The sequence below is a fragment of the Artemia franciscana genome, chromosome 2 (genome assembly GCF_032884065.1).
Source record: "Artemia franciscana chromosome 2, ASM3288406v1, whole genome shotgun sequence".
In the NCBI taxonomy this organism is placed as follows: Eukaryota; Metazoa; Arthropoda; class Branchiopoda; order Anostraca; family Artemiidae; genus Artemia; species Artemia franciscana.
The window spans coordinates 57,054,780-57,081,225 of record NC_088864.1 but is presented as its reverse complement, the minus strand read 5'-3'; the positions used below and the strand labels follow the sequence as shown (position 1 = coordinate 57,081,225).

At 34.8% G+C, this 26,446-nt stretch overlaps 1 protein-coding gene across 3 annotated transcripts in view; it reads left to right on the top strand.

Moving 5' to 3' along the window:
• Positions 1–25,545, top strand: part of LOC136043809 (1-phosphatidylinositol 4,5-bisphosphate phosphodiesterase beta-1-like) — a 29,170-nt gene extending 3,625 nt beyond the window's left edge. Inside the window, exons 2-4 of one of the 3 annotated variants that reach the window (XM_065728728.1) lie at positions 2,615–3,444; positions 12,137–13,027; positions 22,809–25,545. In XM_065728728.1, the coding sequence (XP_065584800.1) occupies positions 22,926–25,325 (2,400 nt within the window). In that variant the 5' untranslated portion in view covers positions 2,615–3,444; positions 12,137–13,027; positions 22,809–22,925 and the 3' untranslated portion in view covers positions 25,326–25,545. Of the gene's footprint in view, positions 1–2,614; positions 3,445–12,136; positions 13,028–18,463; positions 18,606–22,808 lie in introns of those variants that run through there. The other 2 variants (XM_065728729.1, XM_065728730.1) reach the window with 2 other exon arrangements.
• Positions 25,546–26,446: the final 901 nt, after the last annotated feature.

The window sequence follows — 26,446 nt, the reverse complement described above, 5'->3', positions numbered from 1 at the left end:
ATATAAATCTTACTCCCATTGCTTTTCTTAATTTTGCATTATTATTTTCACTGTACATTAACAAAACAAGCATTCCAAAAAGCAACAAATTTTGGTATTATATGCATAGATACCTGCTTGTGTGAACAATTAGACAGTCTGGTCCTTGGAAATTAACACACTTGAAGTTGACACCACTTATCCTTACCAGACTGTTCTCCGCTTAGTAGGCGTCCAGCAACGAATATATTTAAGCTAGGACGATAATCAGAAATAGAGCTTAGTCTGTTTCAAATAAAAGTATGCTAAAGAGAAATTTTCTGAAAAATATTCCCGTCATTAGAGGGAAATTTTCTTGGAGGGTGAGCCACACTTACCAGTATTTTTTTAAATCAATTGGAACTTAAAAGCCAAGTTTTTCTTAGCTTTTTTAGAAGTGAAAAATTTAGTGTGAAAAGCAAGGCATTGAGGAGGGGGACACTCTATTCATACACGGAATAGTTTTTCTGTTTGTTTTGGGTTTTAATGTTACGCCTTACTTTCAGTTGAAAAAGCTTATTTTTTTTTAATGCATTAATATATATATATATATATATATATATATATATATATATATATATATATATATATATATATATATATATATATATATTTATGGTAACGAACTGTAGTAAGGAGTGACCCGGCTCAATAGCAACCGAAACTCTAAAAAACGGAATTTTGATACCAATGGTTATATCAAAATAATCAAATTTTAATGCTGATTTTAAATATGTAAGTTTCATCAGGATTAGTCTTACCCATCAAAATTTAAGAGCCTGAGAAAACTTGCCTTATTTTAGAAAATGGGGGAAAACATTCCCTAAAAGTCATAGAATCTTAACAAAAATCACACCATCAGATTCAGCGTATCACAGAACCCTGCTGTATAAGTTTCAAGCTCCTATAAAAATGTGAAATTTTGTATTTTTTGCCAGAAGACAGATCACGGATGCGTGTTTATTTGTTGTTGTTTTTTTTTCCCAGGGATGATTGTATCAACCCAGTGGCCCTAGAATGTTGCAAGGGGGCTCATTCTAAGGGGAATTAAAAGTTCTGGTGCACTTTACAATTGATCAAAAAATTAAAGGGCACCTAGACCCCTCCCACGTTTATTTTTACCAAGTGACCGGATCAAAATTTTGAGAAAGCCATTCTGTGAAACAGACCTAATAACTATATCTTTGGAGACGACTTAATCCCCCACAGTCCCCGGGGAGAGACTGCAGGTTACAAACTTTGACCATTGTTTCCATAGTAATAGTTATTATGAAGTGTACAGCCGTTTTAAGGGGGGCTTTTTTGTGTTAGGGTGAGAGTGGGTTGGGGGAGGGGGTTACCTGGGAAGATCTTTCCATGAGGGAATTGATCATGGGGGAAGAGAATTTCCATGAAGGGGTATTAGGATTTTCTAGCATTGTTTAAAAAGAAACAATAGGAAATAAATTAAAAAAATTGCACCAGGAAGTATTGAGTAGCATTAAAATTTAAAACGACCATGAAATATTACGTATATAAGGGGGTTCGTCTCCTCCAAAATACCTTGCTCTTTATGCTAAAGGGTTTTTAGTAATTTCAACTATTTATTCCACGGCCTTTGTGATTCAGGGGTCATTGTTAAAAATTTGGGATAAAATTCAAGCATTGGTATGAAAAGCGAGGTATTGACGAGTGGAAAAACCCCCTCATATACGTAACAAAAATACACAAATAAAGAACTTCGTTACGCAAGTTAATTCCTAAGGTATGTATGTTTGTTACTAACAAAAATGTTTGTACAAAAAATAAAAAAATCTAGTTGCATTTTTAAGTAACCAAAAATTGGAGGGCAGCTAGGCCTCCTCCCCCGCCCCCTTTTTTTTATCAAAAGCTTCCGATCAAAACTATGAGAAAGTCATTTAGCAAAAAAAAATAGGCAAATTTCGTTTTAATTATTCATGTGCGGTAAGCCAAAATCAAAACATGCATTAATTCAAAACGTTCAGAAATTAAATTAAAAAAAAACTATTTTTTAACTGTAATTAAGAAGCGACATTAAAACTAAAAGTGCTACTGATTTCTTTAGTTTTTTTTAATACCTTCAAAAGAGCTATTTATTCTAATTAAACGGTCTTTGTGCCTCAGGGGTCATTCTTAAAGAATTGAAACAAAATTGGAACTCTAGCGTACAGAGTAAGGTAATGACAAGGGTATGAACCCTCTCATTTATATAATATTTTCTGTTTGTTTTGAATTTTAATGTTCCTCCTTACTTTCAGTTGAAAAGTTTTTTTTTTTTAATTTAATATCAAAACAAAGTGATGATTATTTTCATCTATTACATCTTATTTATCCTGTTTAAGTCTACCAGATGTAGTTATCCCTACAGAAGGATAGGTCTTTATACCAATTTGCTGAATCATTTGTTACTAACTTCAAATTCAGGAAGTATATATCTCCACTTTGCATACTCTACTAGGAAATGAGCCGATATACACTTTTGACTCAAAATTAATTATCTTTTTTGTGTTTCTTTTATCTGAGTGATAGATAAATAGCATTCGAAATTGCTGGTTTTATAAGCATACGTTGTAATTATCATTTTGTCTAATTACAGATTTCTTGGAAACAAGACATGGCAGACGCATATTTCCAAACTAATCGCTAGAAACATGGCCCTAGAAACTCCTCGAATTTCCTAGAAATTCAATCATAGAAAAGAAATTTAGCTTGCTGAATGAGAATCATATTGTTTTTTGTTTTGTTTGATGTGGTATCAATTTAAAGTGACCAGAGGAATCAGTTTGAAGTTTATTAATATGATTAACTGAATTCACCAAGTTTCGACAAGGTCTGCAGTGTTTTCGAATGAGTGAAAATGTGCTGTGCTGATCGCTAGTCTTAAAAATGTGAAGCTTTGCTCTATTGCAACACAGGCAATACATCAAGAATTGTCAAATAATCATTTTCTTCAGTGCAGCGATATCACCAAACAGCAAAGAATGTGCCAACAGAAAATTCTGATTTGTAATCAGCAAAGCGCATGTGATTCCTTCTCTGTCTAATATTCTCCTAAAGGGTTGTCCTCAACCGGTGTTGGGTAAAAATGATGCTCAGAATTGTCATCGATGCTGGCTAAAATATAGTAACAGCCAGACATGTTCAATTAATACTTCATCTTGGCATTCGATCCTACATGCTATTAATACTACCAAATAACACCGAACTTCAGTTAACAACATAGTGATATCTCCCAGCAAGTACTTGCTTGTAGTATCCGTACTCAGAATGTTATACCCAACCAAGGACAACAACAGCCTATACAGTCTATAACTTTTCAACCTGCGTATCTAGTACAAACTCAACTAGAGCCTCAGGGATTGTATTACTTCCGATGCAATACCCACAACAACCTTGGTTATCTCAGATCATTTCTTTGGGCTTAAGGTAAGTTTTGCTAAATCCTTTTTATTGATTTGAGGAGGGAGTAAACATGAATTTATTGATTGTCCTGGTCCGAAGGAAATCCCGAAACATTTTATAAATGAGCTCAAAATATCAGTATTGGTAAATGTTTACTTTCGTTCCAAGTGCTCTAATTTCCGTATTACTGCATATAGCAAGAATCTGATAATCGCATACTGTTTCTTTGTCATTATTAGAGAAGAGCGTCCATTTCTGGTTGACCCTCCTCTAAAAAAAGCTAAAACACGAAAAAAAAAAAAACACTCCAAATGAGGTTTATTAAATAAATATAGAAGAGAAGAAGACCCAGAATCTAACCCTGGGGTAGTCCGACAGTTACCGCACTAGTCACGGAAGTAAACACCCATTCACCATAATTTGCTTTCGGTTACTAAAATAAGATTCAAATCAAGACTACCACTTAGTAGGCGTCCAGCAACGAATATATATAAGCTAGGATAATAATCAGAAATAGAGCTTAGTCTGTTTAAAAAAAATATGCTAAAGAGAATTTTCCTGAAAAACTTTCCTGTCATTTGAAGGAATTTTTCTTGGAGGGTGAGCTAGACTTATTCACTGTAGTTAAGATACAATATAAAATATTTCGTGATCTTGACGGGGAGTTGTGATGCTGAACACGAGCCCAGGGTTACCACCCGGTGAAAAAAGACACTAGCTTTTAGTGATTCTTAGGTCAATTTAGTGAATTTCTTCAATAACCTAGTGATTTATGTACTGATTTATTATTTTTTTTTTGTTTAGGCAATATATATATATATATATATATATATATATATATATATATATATATATATATATATATATATATATATATATATATATATATATATATATATATATATATATATATATAAATAGCTGTTAGGGTGGCGCTTCGCGCCACCCCCCAAGCTCCCTCGCGCACGTAAGTCGTTACACGCCATATTAGTTACGCGCCATTGTAGTTGTGCCCCTATGTCCCACTTGTGAATATATATATCTATGCATATAAAAATAAGTTGTCTGTCTGTGTGTCTGTCTGTGGATCAGGTGACGTCATGTTTCTGTGTTGACTGACGTCATGAAATTAGTTGTCGTCATTTTTGCTTTGACGATGACGTCATTCAAGATATTTAAGACATATGTTCACGTAGAAATCTATTAATGTTTAAGTTTACAATGACTGATGAACTTACCATGGCAAAAGCCGATGAAGATGCTCAAAGAGTCTATGCCAAAAAACTTGCTGCTGATAGAGAAAGTCAGAAAAGAAAGCGTGCCGAGGAACTACCAGAGCAACGCGAAAGCAGACTTGCTGCTAAAAGAGAAAGTGAAAAAAGAAGGCGTGCCGAGGAATCAAAAGAACAGCAAGGAAACAGGCTTGATCGATGCTACGATGCCCTACAATATCCTATCATTTTTTGGGATGGAGCCGACGGCTATCACTTTAATATTAAATTGATGAATCCAGCCACTAACAAAGAAATGAATAAGAAATGCAGTGCAATGCATTATTATTCCTATAGACTAACGATTCGGCAGGATGAAGAAAATTATATTTTAAAATGCCGTGAATTGTTTCACCAATTCGTCGTTGATATGTATGCTAAAATTGAATCAGAACGTTTGCTATATATCCGCCTGAATCAGACCAAGCTCCGCTCTGAACAATACATTCATTTGCGAGATGCAGTTATAAATGACGGTAATACCACAAACGTTGGAAGATTAACAATTTTACCTTCGTCATATGCTGGCAGTCCCCGTCATATGCATGAATATGCTCAAGATGCTATTGCGTATGTTCGTCTCTATGGTCGTCCAGATTTATTTGTTACATTTACATGTAATCAATCTTGGGACGAGATACTGCAGCTTTTACTTCAAGGACAATCGGCGGTTCATAGGCATGACATTACGGCCCGTGTCTTCCGGCAAAAGTTGAAATCACTGATAAACTACATTGTAAAACTTGAAGTGTTTATACCATCTTCAAAGATACCACGATAGGAAGACTCTACACCGTTCACCCCAATCAACATGAATGCTTCTTTCTACGCCTGCTTTTGGTGAATGTACCCGGTCCGACATCCTTTGAGTATTTGAGGACTGTAAATGGTACTATACATGACACTTACCGTAGTGCATGCCAAGCTCTGAATTTATTGGAGAATGACCAACACTGGGATAACTGCATCAATGACGCTTGCGAAACGTCAACCCCAAGTCAAATTCGTGCATTGTTTGGCATCATTTTAACAACTTGCTCTCTATCAGCTCCTACAGAGTTATGGGAAAAATATAAGTCAAAAATGTCCGAAGATATACTCCATCGAAAACAGTTAGAGACGTCAGATATGACTTTTGATTTTACATCAGAAATTTATAACTACACTTTAGTTGTTATAGAAGATTTGTGCGTACGTTTGGCAAACAAACCTCTTCAGGATTTGGGAATGCCTTCACCTAACCGTATCGCTGCTGTTTCGACATGTGTAGAATTGGATCGTGAACAAAGTTACAGTACGAGTGATCTCTTGTCGTATGTACAAAATAACATTTCCAAGTTAACGTCGGAACAAAAAGACATTTATGATACGATAATGCATTGTGTCGATAACAACGTTTGAGAAATTTTCTTTTTGGATGCGCCAGGAGGTACTGGTAAAACGTTTGTGATAAAACTGATTCTGGCATCAATTCGATCAAACAATGATATAGCGTTGGCAATTGCGTCGTCCGGAATAGCCGCAACATTGCTGCCTGGTGGAAGAACTGCTCATTCCGCTTTGAAATTGCCTCTGAACTTGCATTCTACAGAAACTCCCACGTGCAATATTTCCAAATCATCTGGGATGGGTAAAGTATTGCAGCAATGCAAACTTATTATTTGGGATGAGTGCACAATGGCACACAAAAAATTGCTCGAGGCTCTGGATCAATGCTTGAAAGATTTGCGAGGGAAGTCGAGACCCTTTGGCAGCAGATTAATATTGCTTGCGGGAGATTTCAGGCAAACATTACCTATAATACCTAGATCAACTCCTGCAGACGAAATGAATGCTTGCCTGAAAAATTCTAGTTTATGGGCACACGTAAAAACATTAAAATTAACTACAAATATGCGTGTCCGATTGCAAAACGATGACTCTGGTCAAACATTTTCAGATCAATTGCTGGCAATGGGAAACGGAAAGCTCCCAGTAGACTCAATTTCAGGACGTATACAACTACCTGCTGATTTCTGTAATTTAGTGACGTCCAAAAATGAATTGATTGAAAAAGTATTTCCGAATATTCTAAAAAATTATAAAAATAATAAATGGCTAAGTGAAAGAGCGATTCTCGCACCCAACAATATAGACGTCCACGAAATCAACAATATTGTTTTGACCAAGATTCGAGACCAGGCAGTCCTTTACAAGTCAGTCGACACAGTTTTGGAACCAAATGAAGCGGTTAATTATCCATCTGAATTTTTAAATTCCATAGGTCTTTCAGGGTTTCCACCACACGTGCTACAACTAAAAATAGGCGTACCAATAATACTTTTAAGAAATATAAACCCACCAAAGCTTTGCAATGGCACTCGACTTGCCGTAAAAAAAACAATGGAAAACCTAATAGAGGCCACAATCTTGACAGGGCCTTTTGAGGGTGAGGCTGTTCTTATTCCTCGCATTCCCATGATTCCAACGGATCTGCCTTTTCAATTTAAAAGATTGCAATTCCCAATTCGATTAGCATTTGCAATCACCATTAACAAAGCTCAAGGTCAATCATTAGAAAAATGTGGTATAGATCTTAATACTGATTGTTTTTCCCATGGACAATTGTACGTTGCATGTTCGAGGGTCGGTAAACCTGACAATCTATTTATATGCAGCGACAATTGGACAGCGAAGAATGTTGTATATTCGCAAGTTTTACGCAGTTAATTTGTATTTTGGAACCAAATGAAGCGGTTAATTATCCATCTGAATTTTTAAATTCCATAGATCCTTCAGGGTTTCCACCACACGTGCTACAACTAAAAATAGGCGTACCAATAATACTTTTAAGAAATATCAACCCACCAAAGCTTTGCAATGGCACGCGACTTGCCGTAAAAAAAAACAATGGAAAACCTAATAGAGGCCACAATCTTGACAGGGCCTTATGAGGGTGAGGCTGTTCTTATTCCTCGCATTCCCATGATTCCAACGGATCTGCTTTTTCAATTTAAAAGATTGCAATTCCCAATTCGATTAGCATTTGCAACCACCATCAACAAAGCTCAAGGGCAATCACTAGAAAAATGCGGTATAGATCTTAATACAGATTGCTTTACCAAAGTACAATTGTATGTTGCATCTTTGAGGGTCGGTAAACCTGACAATCTATTTATACGCACAGACAATGGGACAGCGAAGACTGTTGTATATTCACAAGTTTTACGTAGTTAATTTGTATTGTATCTATCTATCTATCTATTTATATAAAAACGAGTTGTGTGTATGCATGTTTGTTTGTTTGTAAAAAGAGCGTTTGCATATGACGTCATTATTAGTACATACGGCTTTGTATATGGACAGACAATGGGAAAGCCAAGAATGTTGTATATTCGCAATTTTTACGTAGTTTGAAACACATATATAAATCTATCTATATTCACAGGTGGGACACAGGGACACAACTACAATGGCGCGTAACTAATATGGCGCCATATGTATATATATATATATATATATATATATATATATATATATATATATATATATATATATATATATATATATATATACTAGCTGTTGGGGTGGCGCTTCGCGCCACCCCAGCACCTAGTTGATGGGGGCGCTTCGTGCCCCCCCCAAGCCCCCCCGCGCGCGTAAGTCGTTACGTGCCATATTAGTTACGCGCCATTGTAGTTGTGTCCCTATGTCCCACCTGTTAATATATATATATATATATATATATATATATATATATATATATATATATATATATATATATATATATATATATATATATATATATATATATATATATATATATATATGTTTTTAACTACGTAAAACTTGCGAATATACAACATTCTTTGCTGTCCCATTGTCTTTGCATATAAATAGATTGTCAGGTTTACCGACTCTTGAACATGCAACATATAATGGTCCATGGGAAAACAATCCGTATTCAGATCTATACCTCATGATTCTAATGATTGCCCTTGAGCTTTGTTGATGGTGATTGCTAATCGACCATTCCCTGTCCCGGTCGTCATTTATATCCCCCTGTGCCCCCCGGCGTCCCCGTTGTAGTTGTGTCCCTGTGTCCCGGTCGTCATTTATATTCCCTGTGTCCCGGTCGTCATTTATATCCCGGTGTCCCGGTCTTTATATACATTCGTTTTTGAAATGGTATATGATGAAATAAATTTTTGTATTTTTCCCCTTTTTTCTTTTTAGTTTTTTTTTTGGTTTTTACTTTTTTTTAGTTTTTTTTTGTTTTTTTTAGTTTTTTTTCTTTTTATTTTTTTTTATTTTTTTTAGTTTTGTTTTCTCCTTTATTTTTCAATTTTTTTTTCTTTTTTTCTTTTTTTTTCTTTTTTTAGTTTTTTAGCTTTTTTATACTATCAACTTAAAGAATCTAGAATACCCTGTGTAATCCATGGTTTCTTTGGGAATTTCATTCTACCCCTTTTAAGTTTTCTAAGAGGATACGTCTCATTCAATATATTTGTAAATATTGCATATGGCATATATGCAATATAAGCATATGGGGTTTCCCCCCAGACATATTACTCTATTTCATTCAGACAGAATTTGTCTTGTCAGCAATTCTGACAAAAAAAGATTAAAATATAGTTCATTCATTGAATGTTTACTGACTGAAAAAATATCAAGCATGTTTCAACAGACTAGAAGCTGTTAAAATATAAAAAAAAACCGACAATATTTTGCATGCATTTGCAGGTTCGCAGGATTTTTGCAGGTTCGATATATCTACAGGTGTTGACATCCCGTTACTTTCAATATAGCCAGTAATATAGATTTCGTCATAGTTTCCTCTTTGCCTTGTACCCAAAAAACATTACGGATAGATATCTTAACAGATCTAAACATTATATATCTAAACAGATAGATAACCAATATGATTAAACCATAAACATCTGCATCAAGAGTATCTCTGCTAAATTTTAGTCTAAACTTTAATCTAGAAACTTTCTGTTTGTGAAATTTGAATTTAAGAAGATCAATACCTATTCTGCTGGACAAAAAAAATTCTTATAGAAAAAAACAAGACAAATGAATAAATTAAATTACCCTTTTACACCAATGGAATGTAAGATAGGAATGATCGAAGCTTCAATTATGGATCTGTGTTCATTTAACAGACAGGAGGATTAAGCCTCCAAGCCTTGACAAATTCAATCTCCCTTTTCGAACAAGGATCCCAAGATAGGTTAAAAACTTGTAAATGAACATCTAGTATGAATAAGTCATTTCAAAAATATATATCAATAAAAAAGTTATCAGTTCTCAGAGGTATATAAATCTTACTCCCATTGCTTTTCTTAATTTTGGATTATTATTTTCACTGTACATTAACAAAACAACCATTCCAAAAAGCAACAAATTTTGGTATTATATGCATAGACACCTGCTTGAGGGAACGACTAGACAGTCTGGTCCTTGGAAATGAGAACACCTGAAATTGATACCACTTATTCTTACCAGACTGTTTTCTAATTAGTAGACGTCCAGCAACGAATATATTTAAGCTAGGATAATAATCAGAAATAGAGCTTAGTCTGTTTCAAATAAAAGTATGCTAAAGAGAATTTTCCTGAAAAACTTGAAAAACCTGAAAAAACTACGCTAAAGTTTTTTATTGTTTTAAAAAGTAGAGTTGCGAGAAAGAATCAAACTTTAGCGCAAGGAGCGGGGTGTCGAGGAGGAAAAACCCTTTCATATACGGAGTAATTTCTGTTCGTTTTAAGTTTTAATGTCGCTCCTTACTTTCATTTAAAAAAACTTGTTTTTTTTATTTAATTTCTGAAAGTTTTTTAATTAATGCATGACTGATTTTGGCTCTCCGTACATAAACTATTAACATGAAATTTGCATATTAATTCTTTTTTTGGCTAAATGGCTTTCTCTTAGTTTTGTTCAGACGATTTTGAGAAATAAGGGGTGGGGAAGGAGGTCTTGTTGCCCTCCAGTTTTTCGGTTACTTAAAAAGGCAACTAGATCTTTTATTTTTAACGAACGTTTTCATTAGTAAAAAAAAAATACGTAACTTAAGAATTAACTTACGTAACAAACTTTTATATTCTTATATTTTTGATTATATATATGAGGGGGTTGGTCCCCTCGTTAATACCTTGCTCTTCACACTAAATCTTGTTTTATCCCAATTCTTTAAGAATGACCCCTGAATCAGAAAGGCCGTAGAATAAATAGTTGAAATTATTTAAAAAAAAAATTAGCATAAAGAGTGAAGTGTTTATCTCCTCCTAAATACCTCGCTCTTTATGCTAAAGTATTTTTATGCGTAATAATCTCTGTTCCTTTTTAAGTTTTAGTGCTTCTCCTTACTTTCAATTGAAAAAACTTTTTCATGTTTATATTTTGATTGTTTTTTTTATAGTAATGCTAGAAAGTCCTGCGCCCTTTTCATTGAATTTCTCTTCCCCCATGAAATATTCCTCCAAGGAAAGATCCTCCCATATAGCCCCCTCCCCTGAACCCCACACCCAAACCAAAAAAATCCCCCTGATAACGTCGGTACACTTCCCAGTAACCATTACTGTATGTAAACATTGGTCAAAGTTTGTAACTTGCAGCCCCTCCCCCAGGGACTGTGGGGGGTAAGTCATCCCCAAAGACATAGTTATTATGGTTTTCGACTATGCGGAACAAAATGGCTATCTCAAAATTTTGATCCGTTGACTTTGGGAAAAAATGAGCATGGGAGGGGGCCTAGGTGCCCTCCAATTTTTTTGGTCACTTAAAAAGGGCACTAGAACTTTTCATTTCCGTTAGAATGAGCCCTCTTGCAACGCTCTAGGACCACTTGGTCGATACGATGACCCCTGGGAAAAAAAAAAACAAAAACAAAAACAAATAAACACGCACCCGTGATTTGTCTTCTGGCAAAAAATACGAAATTCTGCGTTTTTGTAGATTGGACCTTGAAATTTTTTCTATAGGGTTCTCTGATACGCTGAATGCGATGGTGTAATTTTTGTTAAGATCCTATGACTTTTAGGGGGTGTTAACCCCTATTTTCCAAAATAAGGCAAATTTTCTCAGGCTCGTAACTTTTGATGACAATAACTAAACTTGATGACTTATATATTTGAAATCAACATAAAAATCCGATTCTTTTGATATATCTTTTAGCATCGAAATTCCGTTTTTTAGAGTTTCGTTTACTATTGAGCCGGGTCGCTCCTTACTACAGTTCGTTACCACGAACTGTTTGATTTACTGACTCATTTGTTACTAACTTCAAATTCAGGAAGTATATATTTCCACTTTGAATACTTTACTAGGAAATGAGCCGATAGACACTTTTGACTCAAAATTAATTATCGCTTTTGTGTTTCTTTTATCTGAGTGATAGATAAATAGCGTTCGAAATTACTGGTTTTATAAGCTTACGTTGTAACTTTCATTCTATCTAATTACAGATTTCTTGGAAACAAGACATGGCAGACACATATTTCCAATCTTATCGCTAGAAACATGGCGCATGCTTCTATTTCCTAGAAACTCAATCATAGAAAAGAAATTTAGCTTGCTGAATGAGGGCCATGTTGTTTTTTGTTTTGAGGATCAATCGTTTTATCTGATGGAGGGCCATGTTGTTTTTTGTTTTGAGGATTAATCGTTTTGTCTGATAGAGACATCAATGCAAAGTGACCAGAGGAATCGGTTTGAAGTTTATTAATACGATTAACTGAATTCACCCAGTTTCGACAAGGTCTGCAGTTGTTTCGAACGGGTGAAAATGTGCTGTGCTGATCGCTAGTCTTAAAAAATGTGAAGTCATGCTCTATTGCAACACAGACAATATATTAAGAATTGTGAAATAATCATTTTCTTCAGTGCAGCAATATCACCAAACAGCAAAGAATGTGCCAACAGAAAATTCTGATTTGTAATCAGCAAAGCGCAAGTGATTCCTTCTCTGTCTAATATTCTCCTAAAAGGTTGTCCTCAACCGGTCTTGGGTAAAAATGATGCTCAGAATTGTCATCGATGCTGGCTAAAATATAGTAACAGCCAGACATGTTCAATTAATATTTCATCTTGGCATTCCATCCTACATGCTATTAATACTAGCAAATAACACCCAACCTCAGTTAACAACATAGTGATATCTCCCAGCAAGTACTTGCTTGTAAAATCCGTACTCAGAATGTTATACCCAACCAAGGACAACAACAGCCTATACAGTCTATAACTTCTCAACCTGCGTATTTAGTACTAACTCAACTAGAGGCTCAGGGGATTGTATTACTTCCAATGCAATAACAACGACAACCTTGGTTATCTCAGATCATTTCTTTGGGCTCAAGGTAAGCTTTGCTACATTCTTTTTATTGATTTGAGGAGGAAATAAACATGAATTTATTGATTGTCGCGGTTTCAAGGAAATTCTGAAACATTTTATTAATGAGTTGGTTGAGCCTTCTCCTCAATGGGGCAAACTAAAAATGCTTAAAGTGGGCTTTATTACAGATAACATTACCTATAGAGCAAAGCGTATTAGTCCATGAGCCCCGCGTATGTATGTTTGTTACTAACAAAAATGTTCGGACAAAAAATAAAAAAATCTAGTTGCATTTTTAAGTAACCAAAAATTGGAGGGTAGCTAGGCCTCCTCCCCCACTCCCTTTTTTTATCAAAATCATCCGATCAAAACTATGAGAAAGTCATTTAGCAAAAATGCGTTTTAATTATTTATGTGCGTTAAGCCAAAATTAAAGCATGCATAAATTCAAAACCTTCAGAAATTAAATTAAAAAAAAAACCATTTTTAACTGTAATCAAGAAGCGACATTAAAACTTGAAAGTGCTACTGATTTCTTTAGTTTTTTTATTACCTTCAAAAGAGCTATTTATTATAATTAAACGGTCTTTGTGGCTCAGGGGTCATTCATAAAGAATTGAAAAAAATTCGAACTCTAGCGTACAGAGTAAGGTATTGACGAGGGTATGAACCTTCTTCATTTATATAATATTTTCTGTTTGTTTTGAATTTTAATGTTTCTCCTTACCTTCAGTTGAAAAGTTTTTTTTTAATTTAATATCAAAACAAAGTGATGACTATTTTCATCTCTTAGATCTTATTTATCCTGTTTAAGTCTACCAGATGTGGTTATCCCTACAGAAGGATAGGTCTTTATACCAATTTGCTGAATCATTTGTTACTAACTTCAAATTCAGGAAGTATATATTTTCACTTTGCATACTTTACTAGGAAATGAGCCGATATACACTTTTGACTCAAAATTAATTATCTTTTTGTGTTTTTTTTTTTTTTATCTGAGTGATAGATAAATAGTATTCAAAAGTACTTGTTTTATAAGCATACGTTGTAATCAGAATCAGATTATAATAATCAGAAATAGAGCTTAGTCTGTTTAAAAAAATGTATGCTAAAGAGAATTCTCCTGAAAAACTTTCCTAGCTAGACTTACTAGCATTATTTGAAATCAATTAAAATTTTATAGAAAATTAAGTTTTTTTATACAGAATAATTTTTCTGTTTGTTTTGGGTTTTAATATTACTCCTTACGTTCAGTAGAAAAAACTTTCTATTTAAAGCATTTAAACTTTAAAAATTGGGGTTTTGATACTAATAGATACATCAAAAGAATTGGATTTCTATGCCGATTTTAAATATATAAGTTTCATCAAGTTTAGTCTTACATATGAAAAGTTAAGAGCCTGAGAAAATTTGCCTTATTTTGGAAAACAGGGGGAAACACCTCCTAAAAGTCATACAATCTTAACAAAAATCACACCATCGCATTCAGCCTATCAAAGAACCCTATTGTAGAATTTTCAAGCTTTTATCTACAAAAATATGGAATTTCGTATTTTTTGCCAGAAGACCCATCATAGGTGTATCTTTATTTGTTTCCCCCCCCCCCCAGGGATGATTGTATTGACCCAGTGGTCCTAGAATGTTGTAAGAGGGCTCATTCTAACGGAAATTAAAAGTTCTAGTGCCCTTTTAAGTGACCAAAAGAAATTGGAGGGCACCTAACCCCCCATGCTCTTTTTATCCCAAAGTCAAAGGGTCAAAATTTCGAGATGGCCATTTTATTCAGCATAGTTGAAAAACATTATAACTATGTCTTTGGGGATGACTTACTCCCTCACAGTCCCCGGGGGAGGGGCTGCAAGTTACAAACTTTGACCAGTGTTTATATACAGTTGGCCCAAAGGTTATTGGGAAGTCTCATGGATTGTATTACTGTCTCATGGATTTCCCGGCATTATTTCAAAATGATCAAAAATCAAATAAAAAACAAATTTTCCAACTGAAAGTAAGGAGCAACATTTAAACTTAAAACGACCAGAAATCATTCTCTATATGAAAGGGGATGCCTCCTCCTCAACACCTTACTCTTTACACTAAAGGCTGACTCTTTGTTACAACTTTACCTTTTAAAGTAATAAAAAAAAACTTAGCGTAAAGAGCGAGGTGTTGAGGAGGAAAAATCCCCTTTTACGCTTTTTGTTTGGCCCTAGCCGGCTGGTCAAAAAGGACCATCTTTAGCAATCTGTCATTCTTCATCTGCAGAACGCATCTAAGCTATTTTAGCCCTCATTATTTCTCTCATTATAGCCCTAGAAATTGGGACTGAACAGCATTTTTGGTATAGCTTTCTGTTTGAGATACGTCAGTCAGTTCGGTACCCAAAATAAAATCCGCTTGCAATTTCTCTGGAAAACATTTAGCAAATCCTCCTGCATTTTTTGGAGCACCCATTCTTCTGAGCCATAATTGACAACTTTTATCAATCTAGCTACCACTATTCTAATCTTTGGTTCGTACACTTATCTTCATCAAACTGAAGTGAAGCGATAAGTAAGTAAGTGAAGCTGCCCACCTGATCAATCTTCTCGCTGCCCAGCATCACCTATTCATCCTCACTTATTTCTATTCATAGCAACCTAGTCCGCTTTAAATTACTTTTCGGACCTATTCTTGCAGCCTGAAGCAGTAAAACTTTTAAAAATTAATTTATCTTCCCTATCTTTTCATCTAGGATGCCCAAATCATCAGCATAACTTAAGTCTAGAAGTGTTTTCCTTCCCTTATTGACTTCATGTTTTCCCATTGTCTTTGTTTTGTTCTTTAGGACAAAGTTAATTGAAATGATCCATATGAATAGACGCACAGCCCTGCTTAACTCCAGACTGTGTACAAAACCAGTAACTAACCTCATTTTCAGCCTTAACCACTACAATGTTATTCTCGTACATAACACTAATTACTTTACTTCATTTATCTAGTGCATTCTCCAAAGCTCTTGTATCAGCAGAATCAAACGCTTGTTCATAATGTATAAAATTTAGGACCAAAGGGGTGTGATGGCTCTGGCACTTCTCATTTATTAATCTTAGAGGGAAAATTTGTTAACCAGATTCTCTCCCCTTCCTAAAACCACTCTGTTCTTCTCTTAAAACTCTATCTACATCATCTCTAAGTCTAACTTTCAGTTCTTAAACTCTAGGGCTCTTATTTCAACTGGTTTCTTTTCAGACTTGGTCCACTTTTTTCTATACCGAGTTTAAAGAGTCAAAAAGCGTAACTAAAGCAATAGCGTAGCTATATAATTGACGATCAACAGAGATTTATGATTTCACAAACAAAAATCCTTTTCACTCTGGATATTCTGAAAATTTTGAACTTCAATGTCAATAATACTGCCATATAATTTAAGATCACCCTAAGGCAGATATCACCAGAAAAGCATCTGCCCCCCCCCCTTCAAAATAAGACAGCATAAACTTCTGAAGCTGTTCAAGAGTACAATTCGAACTAAGTTTTTTTAAAGTTAAAATCTCGCATTTAAGGCCGGTAGCTGGTACCACTGGTACTAAGAGTCAAACTATGTTATTTATAGTTAAAACCAGACTTTTTTAGGCCAATAACAGCTATATTATCTCATACAAAACAAAAATACAAAGAAAGCAAAATTAGCATGACTAAGCAAATAAAAACATCCTAAGGAGACTCTAGCTCCGAACTTAGTTTTACAACGTGCCTTTAAACAAAATCATATCCGATTAATCCATTTAAAAACGGCAAAAAAATTAATAAAAGGCAATATAAGTAAAAAAAAAACAAAGAAGTCACATTTATCCTTTCCTTCAACACTTGCTCTTGTATAGATTATAGGATCTACGGTGCCTATTTCAATCAATAACTATTCCCATTAGCCTCGCACAGCAAAAGATCCAATTATTAATGTTCCTCCAAAGGACACACAAGCAAATTTGGAAGGATTAGGGTTAAACCGTCATTGTTGGAAGCAATACCGAACAATCTAACAACCCCACTCCCACTGGAGCAATCAAAAGCTCTTGTGTATTTATAATTTTGTTCAGTTATACAATACTTGCAAAAGGAAGTAAATGTTAAAATACTGACTTTTATCAGAACAAAAAACAGGAAAGCAGTATTTTTTTTTCTTTTTTGATTTTTTTCCTTCTAGTTTTATTTTTAGTCTATGATTATGTGCATAAATTTCTGTCTTGTCCCAGACCAACCCCTAGAAGAACCGTTTGCTTACTCGTTAATCGCTTATTGCTTCCATTTTTTCCATCTAAATTGATTTTTCAATCTATGATTGTAAAGCACTGGTTACTTCCTAATTCTAATTCACTCAATGAAAGACGAAGAAAGAAGATCCTTTTCATATTTTGATTTGTATCAAATTCTAAACATTTCATATATATCTTAATAAAACATTAATGAATCGTATTCATTGTATGCCATTTTACTGCTAAATTATATATTATATTATATTAAATATTCATTGTATATTTCATACCTTACATACTTATTCATTTTTTAGCATGCATTTATAATTCATTTCAAATAATTCACTGATTGAAAATTTAGTAAACACTTTAAAAACCCTTTTTGATTAGAATAAGGCCCACAAAAATTATAAAAACTTTGACAATTTTCAGAATAAGAAGTGCCTCTATGATGCTTGGTTTTCGCTCCAGTCCCACGTTCACTACTGTAAAAATGTCTTCACACCAGACAAAACAAGTCACATTTATTATCTGTGTGCCATGAGTCTTCTGAACAGATATAACGTGATTTTTTCATAATTTATTATAGCCACGTTACGAAATAAAACACTTCGTGATCTTGACGGGGAACTGCAAAGCCACGTCCAGGCTAGGTTTCAATGCTAAACATGTGCATTGCCGAGTCCCGTATTCACTCCCATGATTGTGTCTTCAAATTAGGCAAAACAAATTTGTTCACTTTTGTTGAGTTTGCTCACTAGATACAACTTTATTTTTTTATATATAACTTACTGTAGCTAAGATACGATATAAAATATTTCATGATCTTGACGGGGAGTTGCGATGCCGAACACGAGCCTAAGGTTGCCACCCGGTGAAAAAAACACTAGCTTTTAGTGACTCTTAGGTAAATTTAGTGAATTTCTTCAATAACCTAGTGATTTATGTACTGATTTAGTATATTTTTTTTGTTTAGGCAATATATATATAAATAGAAATAGTGAAAAATCATTAGGGTTTGGCAACTCTGCCTGAGCCCAAGGTTCCAATACTAAACACGTGGCTGGATTGTACATCAATTCTCATTTATAAATGCAATAGTGGCAGCAGCAGCATCCTTCGAAATTGTTCGTGCTTTTTTATAGATTCAAGGGCACATTTGCTGATAATACCCTCCTCAGTTTACTGCACATATTTTGTCAGTGGTCATTAGATAGCGTCGTGAAGGTCTAAACTGCCATCTAAGAAAATTTCTTCAAGGCAAAAAGGAATTTTTTATAAAGAAAAGAAAGTAACACGTCATTTTGGAATCTTGTGCCGGCGAAAAATATATGGACTTGCCTAATTCAAGTTGAAATTCAACTCCCATTGGTAAGTTAGATAAAATTCTACTTGATTGACTTCTTGCTATCTCAGAAAGGGGTTAGGTTAGGAAAATGGAACTTTTAGGGATGGATCTACAGGCTGAAGTAGGCCTATGTCCCAGGAAGGTATTTGGAACTACCTACCTCCGCTCTTTCTCCCTCTAGAGGGCCCTGACCTTTGATGACCTTCAAAAATATATATGTTAATAAAGTGAAATCTTGAAAAATAAATCTTCTGCTTGAATGAAGTACAACAAACTTGTTTTCAGCTTCACAACTTTGCACAATCCCAATTTATAAGGTTTTAAAGATATGCAAATACATTTCTTAAATTTTGAAAAAAACATTGATATGGCTCATAATTCCACTCAAATAACAGGAACTACGTTTTCAGAACTAAAGGTAGAAAAAAAGCAACTAGTAAGCAGCAAATATTGTTTTGTCAGGATTTCAATAGGTCATGTTGGCAAATTTCAGGGCTCTCTAGAGGGTGGGGTGGAGCTGGGTACTTTAAAATACCTTTCAAGGATATACTTTAGCCTGTAGACCCATCCCTGAAAGTTTCATTTTCCTAACCTAAACCCTTTCCGAGATAGCAGGAAGTCAATTAACTAGAATTTTACCAAAATTTTAGGGATGGATCTACAGGCTGAAGTAGGCCTATGTCCCAGGAAGGTATTTGGAACTACCTACCTCTGCTCTTTATCCCTCTAGAGGGCCCTGACCTTTGATGACCTTCAAAAATATGTGTGTTATAAAAGTGAAATCTTGAAAAATAAATCTTCTGCTTGAATGAAGTACAACAAACTTTTTTTCAGCTTCACAACTTTGCACAATCCCAATTTATAAGGTTTTAAAGATATGCAAATACATTTCTTAAATTTTGAAAAAAAAAACCTTTGATATGGCTCATAATTCCACTCAAATAACAGGAACTTGGTTTTCAGAACTAAAGGTAGAAAAAAAGCAACTGGTAAGCACCAAATATTGTTTTGTCAGGATTTCAATAGGTATAGTATAGACCTGTCATGTTGGCAAATTTCAGGGCTCTCTAGAGGGTGGGGTGGAGCTGGGTACTTTAAAAAACCTTCCAAGGATATACTTTAGCCTGTAGACCCATCCCTGAAAGTTTCATTTTCCTAACCTAACCCCTTTCTGAGATAGCAAGAAGTCACTCAGCTAGAATTTTACTGTAAGTTTATCAACTGGCCATTTTTAAGATAGCCTACTGTTTTGGATTAAAGCTTAGCACAACTTTTTATTTTTATGTGATTGGAGCCTAAATAAATAGGGACACCACCCTTTGACAAATGGAAAAAAATAACATATAGGCTTATATAAAAAGGTATGCCTACTATCCAATCTTCACATAAAGACAAATATTTTTGCCATCTGGTTGGATAATTTGGTGAATCCTATAGCAATAATCATTTTTGTCAACTAGATGACAAGAAAATTTACCCTAGAAAACTATTCCTTTTCCAACTAGGCCTAGCTGACAAGAACTTTCTCCCCAGCAACACTTTCTTTCCAACTAGCTAGAAACAAACATGTTAACTATGCACAACTTCATTTCCATGGTATAAAAACACTGTTTACATAAATAGCCTACAAACCAAAACTGGGGCAAAGTTTTTCATTATCTAATTGATTAATAAAAAAATTTGCGGGGAAGTTACTCACCAACTAAATGGTTAATAGAAGTGTTCCTGGGGTGATTTTTGTTTCTAGCTAGTTGGAAAGAAAGTTTTGCTGGGGAGAAATTACTTGTCAACTAGTTGGAAAAGGAATAGTGTTCTAGGGCAAAATTTTTGTCAACTAGTTGACAAATTTGATTGTTGCTATAGGATTGACCAAATTATCCAACTAGATAGCAAAAATATTTATCTTTATAGGCAGATTGGATATTACCCTATATATAAGCCTATATTCTATTTTTTCAATTTGTCAAAGGGTGGACATCCAAAGAAACGGGCCTACAACCCAAGTCAGGGTAAAATTCTAGTTTAGCTACTTTTTGCCATCTATTTATAAGTAAATAAAAAATGTCAATATGTCGATAAATAAGACAAATCTTTACATTCAATGCCTTTTTTCTGTTCTTTACAAATTTAATAATTGCTTCTACCATAAATTTAAATTTAAGCACTTTTTAACCTCTTGAAAATGATGAATTTAAAAAAAAATTATGACAGTTCATATAACTGACTTACCAGTAAATTTAACATACTACTTGATGCCTTTTTATGCTATTTAAAAACCAGGACTGGGGTAATTGTGTTTCCAAGAGCTGACACAGTTGCTAGAATTGTAACTGTTTGGCCACTCTGTGGAAGTTCTGCTTCCAACTTATCTAACCCCTGACTTGGCAACAACCTTGTGTGGCTTCTGTATGGTGATCAGGCCACATTCATTCATATTCCAAATACTTTCACCTCCTCCAAAAGCCAGAGTTCCAGTGGGTGTTCCATTGGTCATTCTAGGGGGTCACTTTTTTTTTCTTGGGAAAACCAGACCACATATATCCATATTCCATGTATTCTGAGACTAAAATCTGAATTTTTCCATGACACCCTTCAGTTTGTCAAAGAATGTGGAAACTGTATGTTGATTGAAACTTGCAGCCCTTGCAATGTTGGTTTGTTCTAGTGTCCCTAAGCTAAGTGACAGATTTCTACCCATAAAGCAGTAATACTAACTTGCCCCTGTCTGTTGTTTGGCATTTCATCCTGCAGGATAATATATACCATTTCTCTTGGCATATTCATAGACTAGTGTTTTAACTTCAAAAATACCAAGCCCATAATGTAGCTTAGTCTATGAAATGGTGGTCAAAATCTTGTTGTGGGTTATTTTTGACTGGTATATAAAAGGGGTATTGACTGCATCTCTGCTAGAGTTTGTCATATGGGAAGTGAGGTGCATGTGTATGTAAAATTTGGAGTTCTGCATTGATAAAATTGGGAGTTAAATATTGTAAAAACTATAATTATTACTTAAAAGAGAGAACCAAAAACAAAACAATCAATTAAAAGGAAAGATGAAGTCAAGTCCCCGGCAGATTTGGAAAGGCCGAGGGAGCCCTGCCCCATAGATTATTCTGGTGCCCTCTTTTCCAGTCTTTTGTTTTCTTCCTTCACTCTTTTAGAATGATTTAGTCAATTATTAACCCTTTTGTCACATTGTCCCCCCCCCCCAAGTTTTTGCTCTTGATCCACCCCTGATTTAAATTGACGAAAAGGGCATTCATCTGATAAAAAGGGACTAGAAGAAAAAATTCCAGACTCGAATCCAGAACACCGCAACCTTGAAAACCTAGCGACGCGAACGTGGAAATTAGTACTAATTGAGCAGCTATACAACTTCAAAAAATGCAAAACAAAACGACGCAAAGCAGGGTATTGGTGAACGGAAGTTTTCAAATTTATTTTAATCATTAGAAATGATCACACATCATTATGCTCCAAACATAGAACTAATGTTAAGCTACTTATGGCTCAATAATGATAACACTTGCAGATATATGGTGCATGAACTGTGAAGCAATAATTTTTGTACATTTTAAGTTTCCACTTTGTTCTTTACTTCCATCAGAAAAACTATGTTTTTTTTAGTTATTTTTTAGAATACAGTAAGGGATTGAATAGCGTTATTTATATCGAAAATATTTTTCAGTTAAGATGGTTTCATTGTGTTTGCATGTTTTCAAATATTTTCTTTGTTTGTATCTAGCTGTAGATTTGTTGTTGCAAAAATCTTACAGATTAAAGTCTTTAGTAATAAAATCACATTTATTCAAAACTTTTTCTTTCATGCAAAAAATCCTCAAGTACAAACAAATGGAATTGTATTGTAAATTCAGTGATTGTTCCATCTTGAACCTAAAATTCTTGCAATTTCGACACGCACAAAAAAGAGAAGATGCTTTAGCTGTATATAACCTATATGAAGATCCTTGCTACTACTACAATTGAGCTTGGGTAAAGATTAGGCTTGGATTTTGAGAGGATATTACCAGTGTGCTATCCAATCATTATTGTCAATAACCACTTGTCTGTGCTTGGATTTCACCCCCTCTCTTAACCTCGGGAGAAAGCTTTTTTTTTTTCAGATATACCAAAAGCCACACATTTTGGAAATAATATTGCAATTTTGAACTACAAAACTGAATTTATATTACATGATACTGATTCATTGCATTCTCTTCCAGGGCGATCTTCTTAAAAATCTCCTTGATCAACAAGTGGATGAGCTCTTAAAACTGATTGAAGTGGTGGTTTTTCAAACAGGTATGGCTTAGTGACGTCCCACCTTCACAATCAAAATTATGCAGGAAAGAGCTGATATATCTAACCTTGAGCCTGTATCTGTGAATCCGTCTTTTGTTAAAGGTGAAGAAATATTTTACTTTTGGGATAAACATTCGTCTGCTGTAATCCGTGGTACTTTGAAAGTTGATAAAGACGGTTTTTTCCTGTATTGGGTTGCTGACAAAATTAGTGGTTTGGCGCCTTGCAGTGACAAAATTTTGGATATAAGCATCATTCGGGATACAAGAACAGGACTATATGCTAAAACTCCCAAGGATCGAAGACTTAGGGACCGTGCAAACTTTGGGTCAAGTCATAGTCTTGAAGATAAAACTGTAACAATTTGTTATGGTACTGACTTAGTGAAAGTCCAGTTTTTGAGTTTTATTTGTAGCAGTAAGGATGTTGCTAAGATTTGGTGTGATGAGTTATTGAAAGTGGCCTATAATTTGCGTGCTCTTCATGGATCAGTTGAAATGTTCCTCCGAAAAGAACATACTAGATTATGTTTTATTCATAGGAACAACCAATCTGGATACATGCCAGTTAGTTTTTTAGTGAATAATTTTGCCTCGCACGAAGAAGATAAGAGAAAAGTCGAACAGGCGCTTGAATCAGCTAGAGTTTCCATGTTTTTTTTAGATAAGGAGAAAGTCATAGATTTAAAAGGTTTTACCTGTGACCATTTTTATCAATTTTACCACAAGTTGACGGTCTGTCCAGAAGTTTTTTTCCAGATTTTTCCCCAAATTTGTAAGGAAAAAAAACAGTATTTAACATCTGATGAATTAGTAGATTTTTTAAATAAAGTGCAGAGAGATCCTCGACTTGATGAAATACTATATCCTTATGCCAATAAGCAAAACGCCTTACACATAATACGTCAGTATGAGCCTTTTATGAAACCTCGTGCGCTACTTTCCTATGAAGGCTTTTTGCGTTATCTTATCAGTGAAGAGTGTATACCGGTAAGACTCGATAAACTTGATCTTTGTGATATGACCAAGCCTTTGGCTCATTATTTCATCAGTTCTTCGCACAATACGTATCTGACTGGAGACCAGTTTTCGAGCAAGTCTTCGTCAGAAATGTATAGACAAGCTTTACTGTCGGGTTGTCGCTGTGTTGAACTCGATTTTTGGGATGGAAAACATATCAATAAACCAATTGTAGTGCATGGTCATACTCGAGTCAAGGAGATTCTGGCGAAAGATGCCATTGATGCTATTGCTGAATCTGCTTTTAAGATCTCTGAATACCCTGTTATTTTGTCTTTTGAAAATCATTGTAGCAAAAGTAATCAAGCCAAAATTGCCAAATATTGCCGACAATCATTTGGAGGGATGTTGCTCGACGGGGCAATTGACGGTTATCCACTCGAGCCTGGCTCTCCTTTACCCTCACCTTCACTGCTAAAGCGCAAGATAATAATAAAAAATAAAAAGAAAGCTGATATCGTTACGAAACCTGATATCATTGATGAAAGTGAAGAAAGCGGTGATGACGATGTAATGGAACAAGCTCCAAGTGATCCAAAAACAGAAGAGTATAGTATAAAAACAATGCAGCTGCCACAACGGACAATGAAAAAAAAAAAAAAAAAAAAGGGTACTGCCGGTAATGGAACTGAAGCAGGTGCCGAAATTTCTGCCCTTGTCAATTACATACAACCTGTTTGCTTTCATTCCTTTGAGCAGGCTGAATCACAAGCAAAAAGTTTTGAAATGTCCTCCTTTACTGAAGGGAAAGCTGAGGGCCTTTTAAAAAAGAAACTAGTTGAGTTTAGAAGCTATAACAAACGGCAATTAAGCCGAGTTTACCCCAATGCATTTCGAGTCAACTCTTCAAATTTTATGCCTCATCGTTTTTGGGATGCAGGTGTCCAAATGGTAGCACTGAACTATCAGACTTTAGATATTCCTATGCAGCTAAACTTAGCCTTATTTGAATTAAACAATCGCTGTGGATACCTTCTTAAATCGGACATCATTAAGTCGGATTCGGATTATCAATTTCTGAATTCATGTCAAGTTTCTATCAAGGTAATATCCGGGCAGCTTCTCTCTGATAAAAGGATTGGGACGTTTGTTGAGGTGGAAATGTATGGAGCACCAGTTGATTATAAGTATCGTACAGAGACTGTACCTTTGAATGGAATTAATCCGTGGTACGATCAGAGTTTTTCTTTTGTTTTTAATCCCAGTTTTTGCAAGGATCTCGCTTGCCTGCGACTGGCTGTTTATGAAGAGCCAAGGCGCTTTATTGGTCATCGGGTTTTACCTATCAATTTGATATCTCCAGGTTACAAGTATGTAACTCTTCGTAATGAACTGGGTCAGCCGCTTGGCTTAAAATCTATTTTTGTGTATATCAAAGTAACAAAATGGGATGATATTTTTGGAGCTTTAATAGAATAGATCACTTCTTTTTTCTTTTTTTGTATTTGTCCTCGTTCTTAAACTGTCGTTTGTCAACTGCTTTTAGTAAGTTTATAGAAAATTTGTGCTTTTTCATTCCAAATGAAGTGGATATTCATTTATTCGTTTCTTTTTTTACTTTCCATACTACGTGTTACTTCTAGTTGCTATTTCTTATACTGATTTAAGAATTTACGTTAATAAAATTTGTCGATTAATATCCTAAGTTGCATCCCTACCAGGTATAACTGTTGTCGATTGGTTGTTTTCATGTGGCAAATTCAGTGGAAACCGAGACTTGGCTGTATGCAATGAATTATGTTGTTAGAAACACAATTGTGCTCCTTAGTCCCTTTTATTTATAACTTGTAATTTTTCTGAAATGAAAAATTCTGTTTTTTAACCTTTTTAATGTTTGGGATCATCATCAAATATCCATATTGATCTCTTTGGTCTAAGCTTCTACTGTTAATGCACTCTTGAATTGTGTTTGACTTTTACTACTTATCTTCGTTTCTTTCTTTTGTAGTCTCTGTTTCGGTTGTCAGTCTGTTTTGTTTGTTTTTCTCCCAACCTTTTAGGGGGGGGGAGAGTCCAAGAATGATCTAGATTGTATATTTGCCCTTTTTCTCCTGTGCCTTGCATTTCTTTCTGCTTACGGGTTTCGCATGATCGTATAAGTTATCTCTTGAAAAAAAAGGAGGATAAAACACGTTAAAATCAGAGCTGAATTGTCCAGGAAACTTCTTTTTGCCGTTTTTTTGTCTATATTGAGGGGTCTTAATGGGGGGGGGGATTTATCTTTAGTGATGTGAGAAATTATTTCTTGAGTCAGTTTTGAAAAGGAGTTTTGTACAATTGCCTAATATAGTAGGTGCAGTAGTATTTCAGCGAAAATATTGTACTTATTTTAAATAAGGTTCGATATCGTGCTTGATTTGAAGCAATGTTAACACTTGTAATTTTTAGTTTCGAACAGAATTTGAACTATAGGCCACAAAATAAAACAGTCTTTCCGTGCTGCATCATCGGTTTTGGTTTTTCGCTAGTGTTTTGAAGTTCTTTGAAATATCGGCGTCAATAAAATCAACAGTACTCCATGGTGACCTCGCAGAATTTTC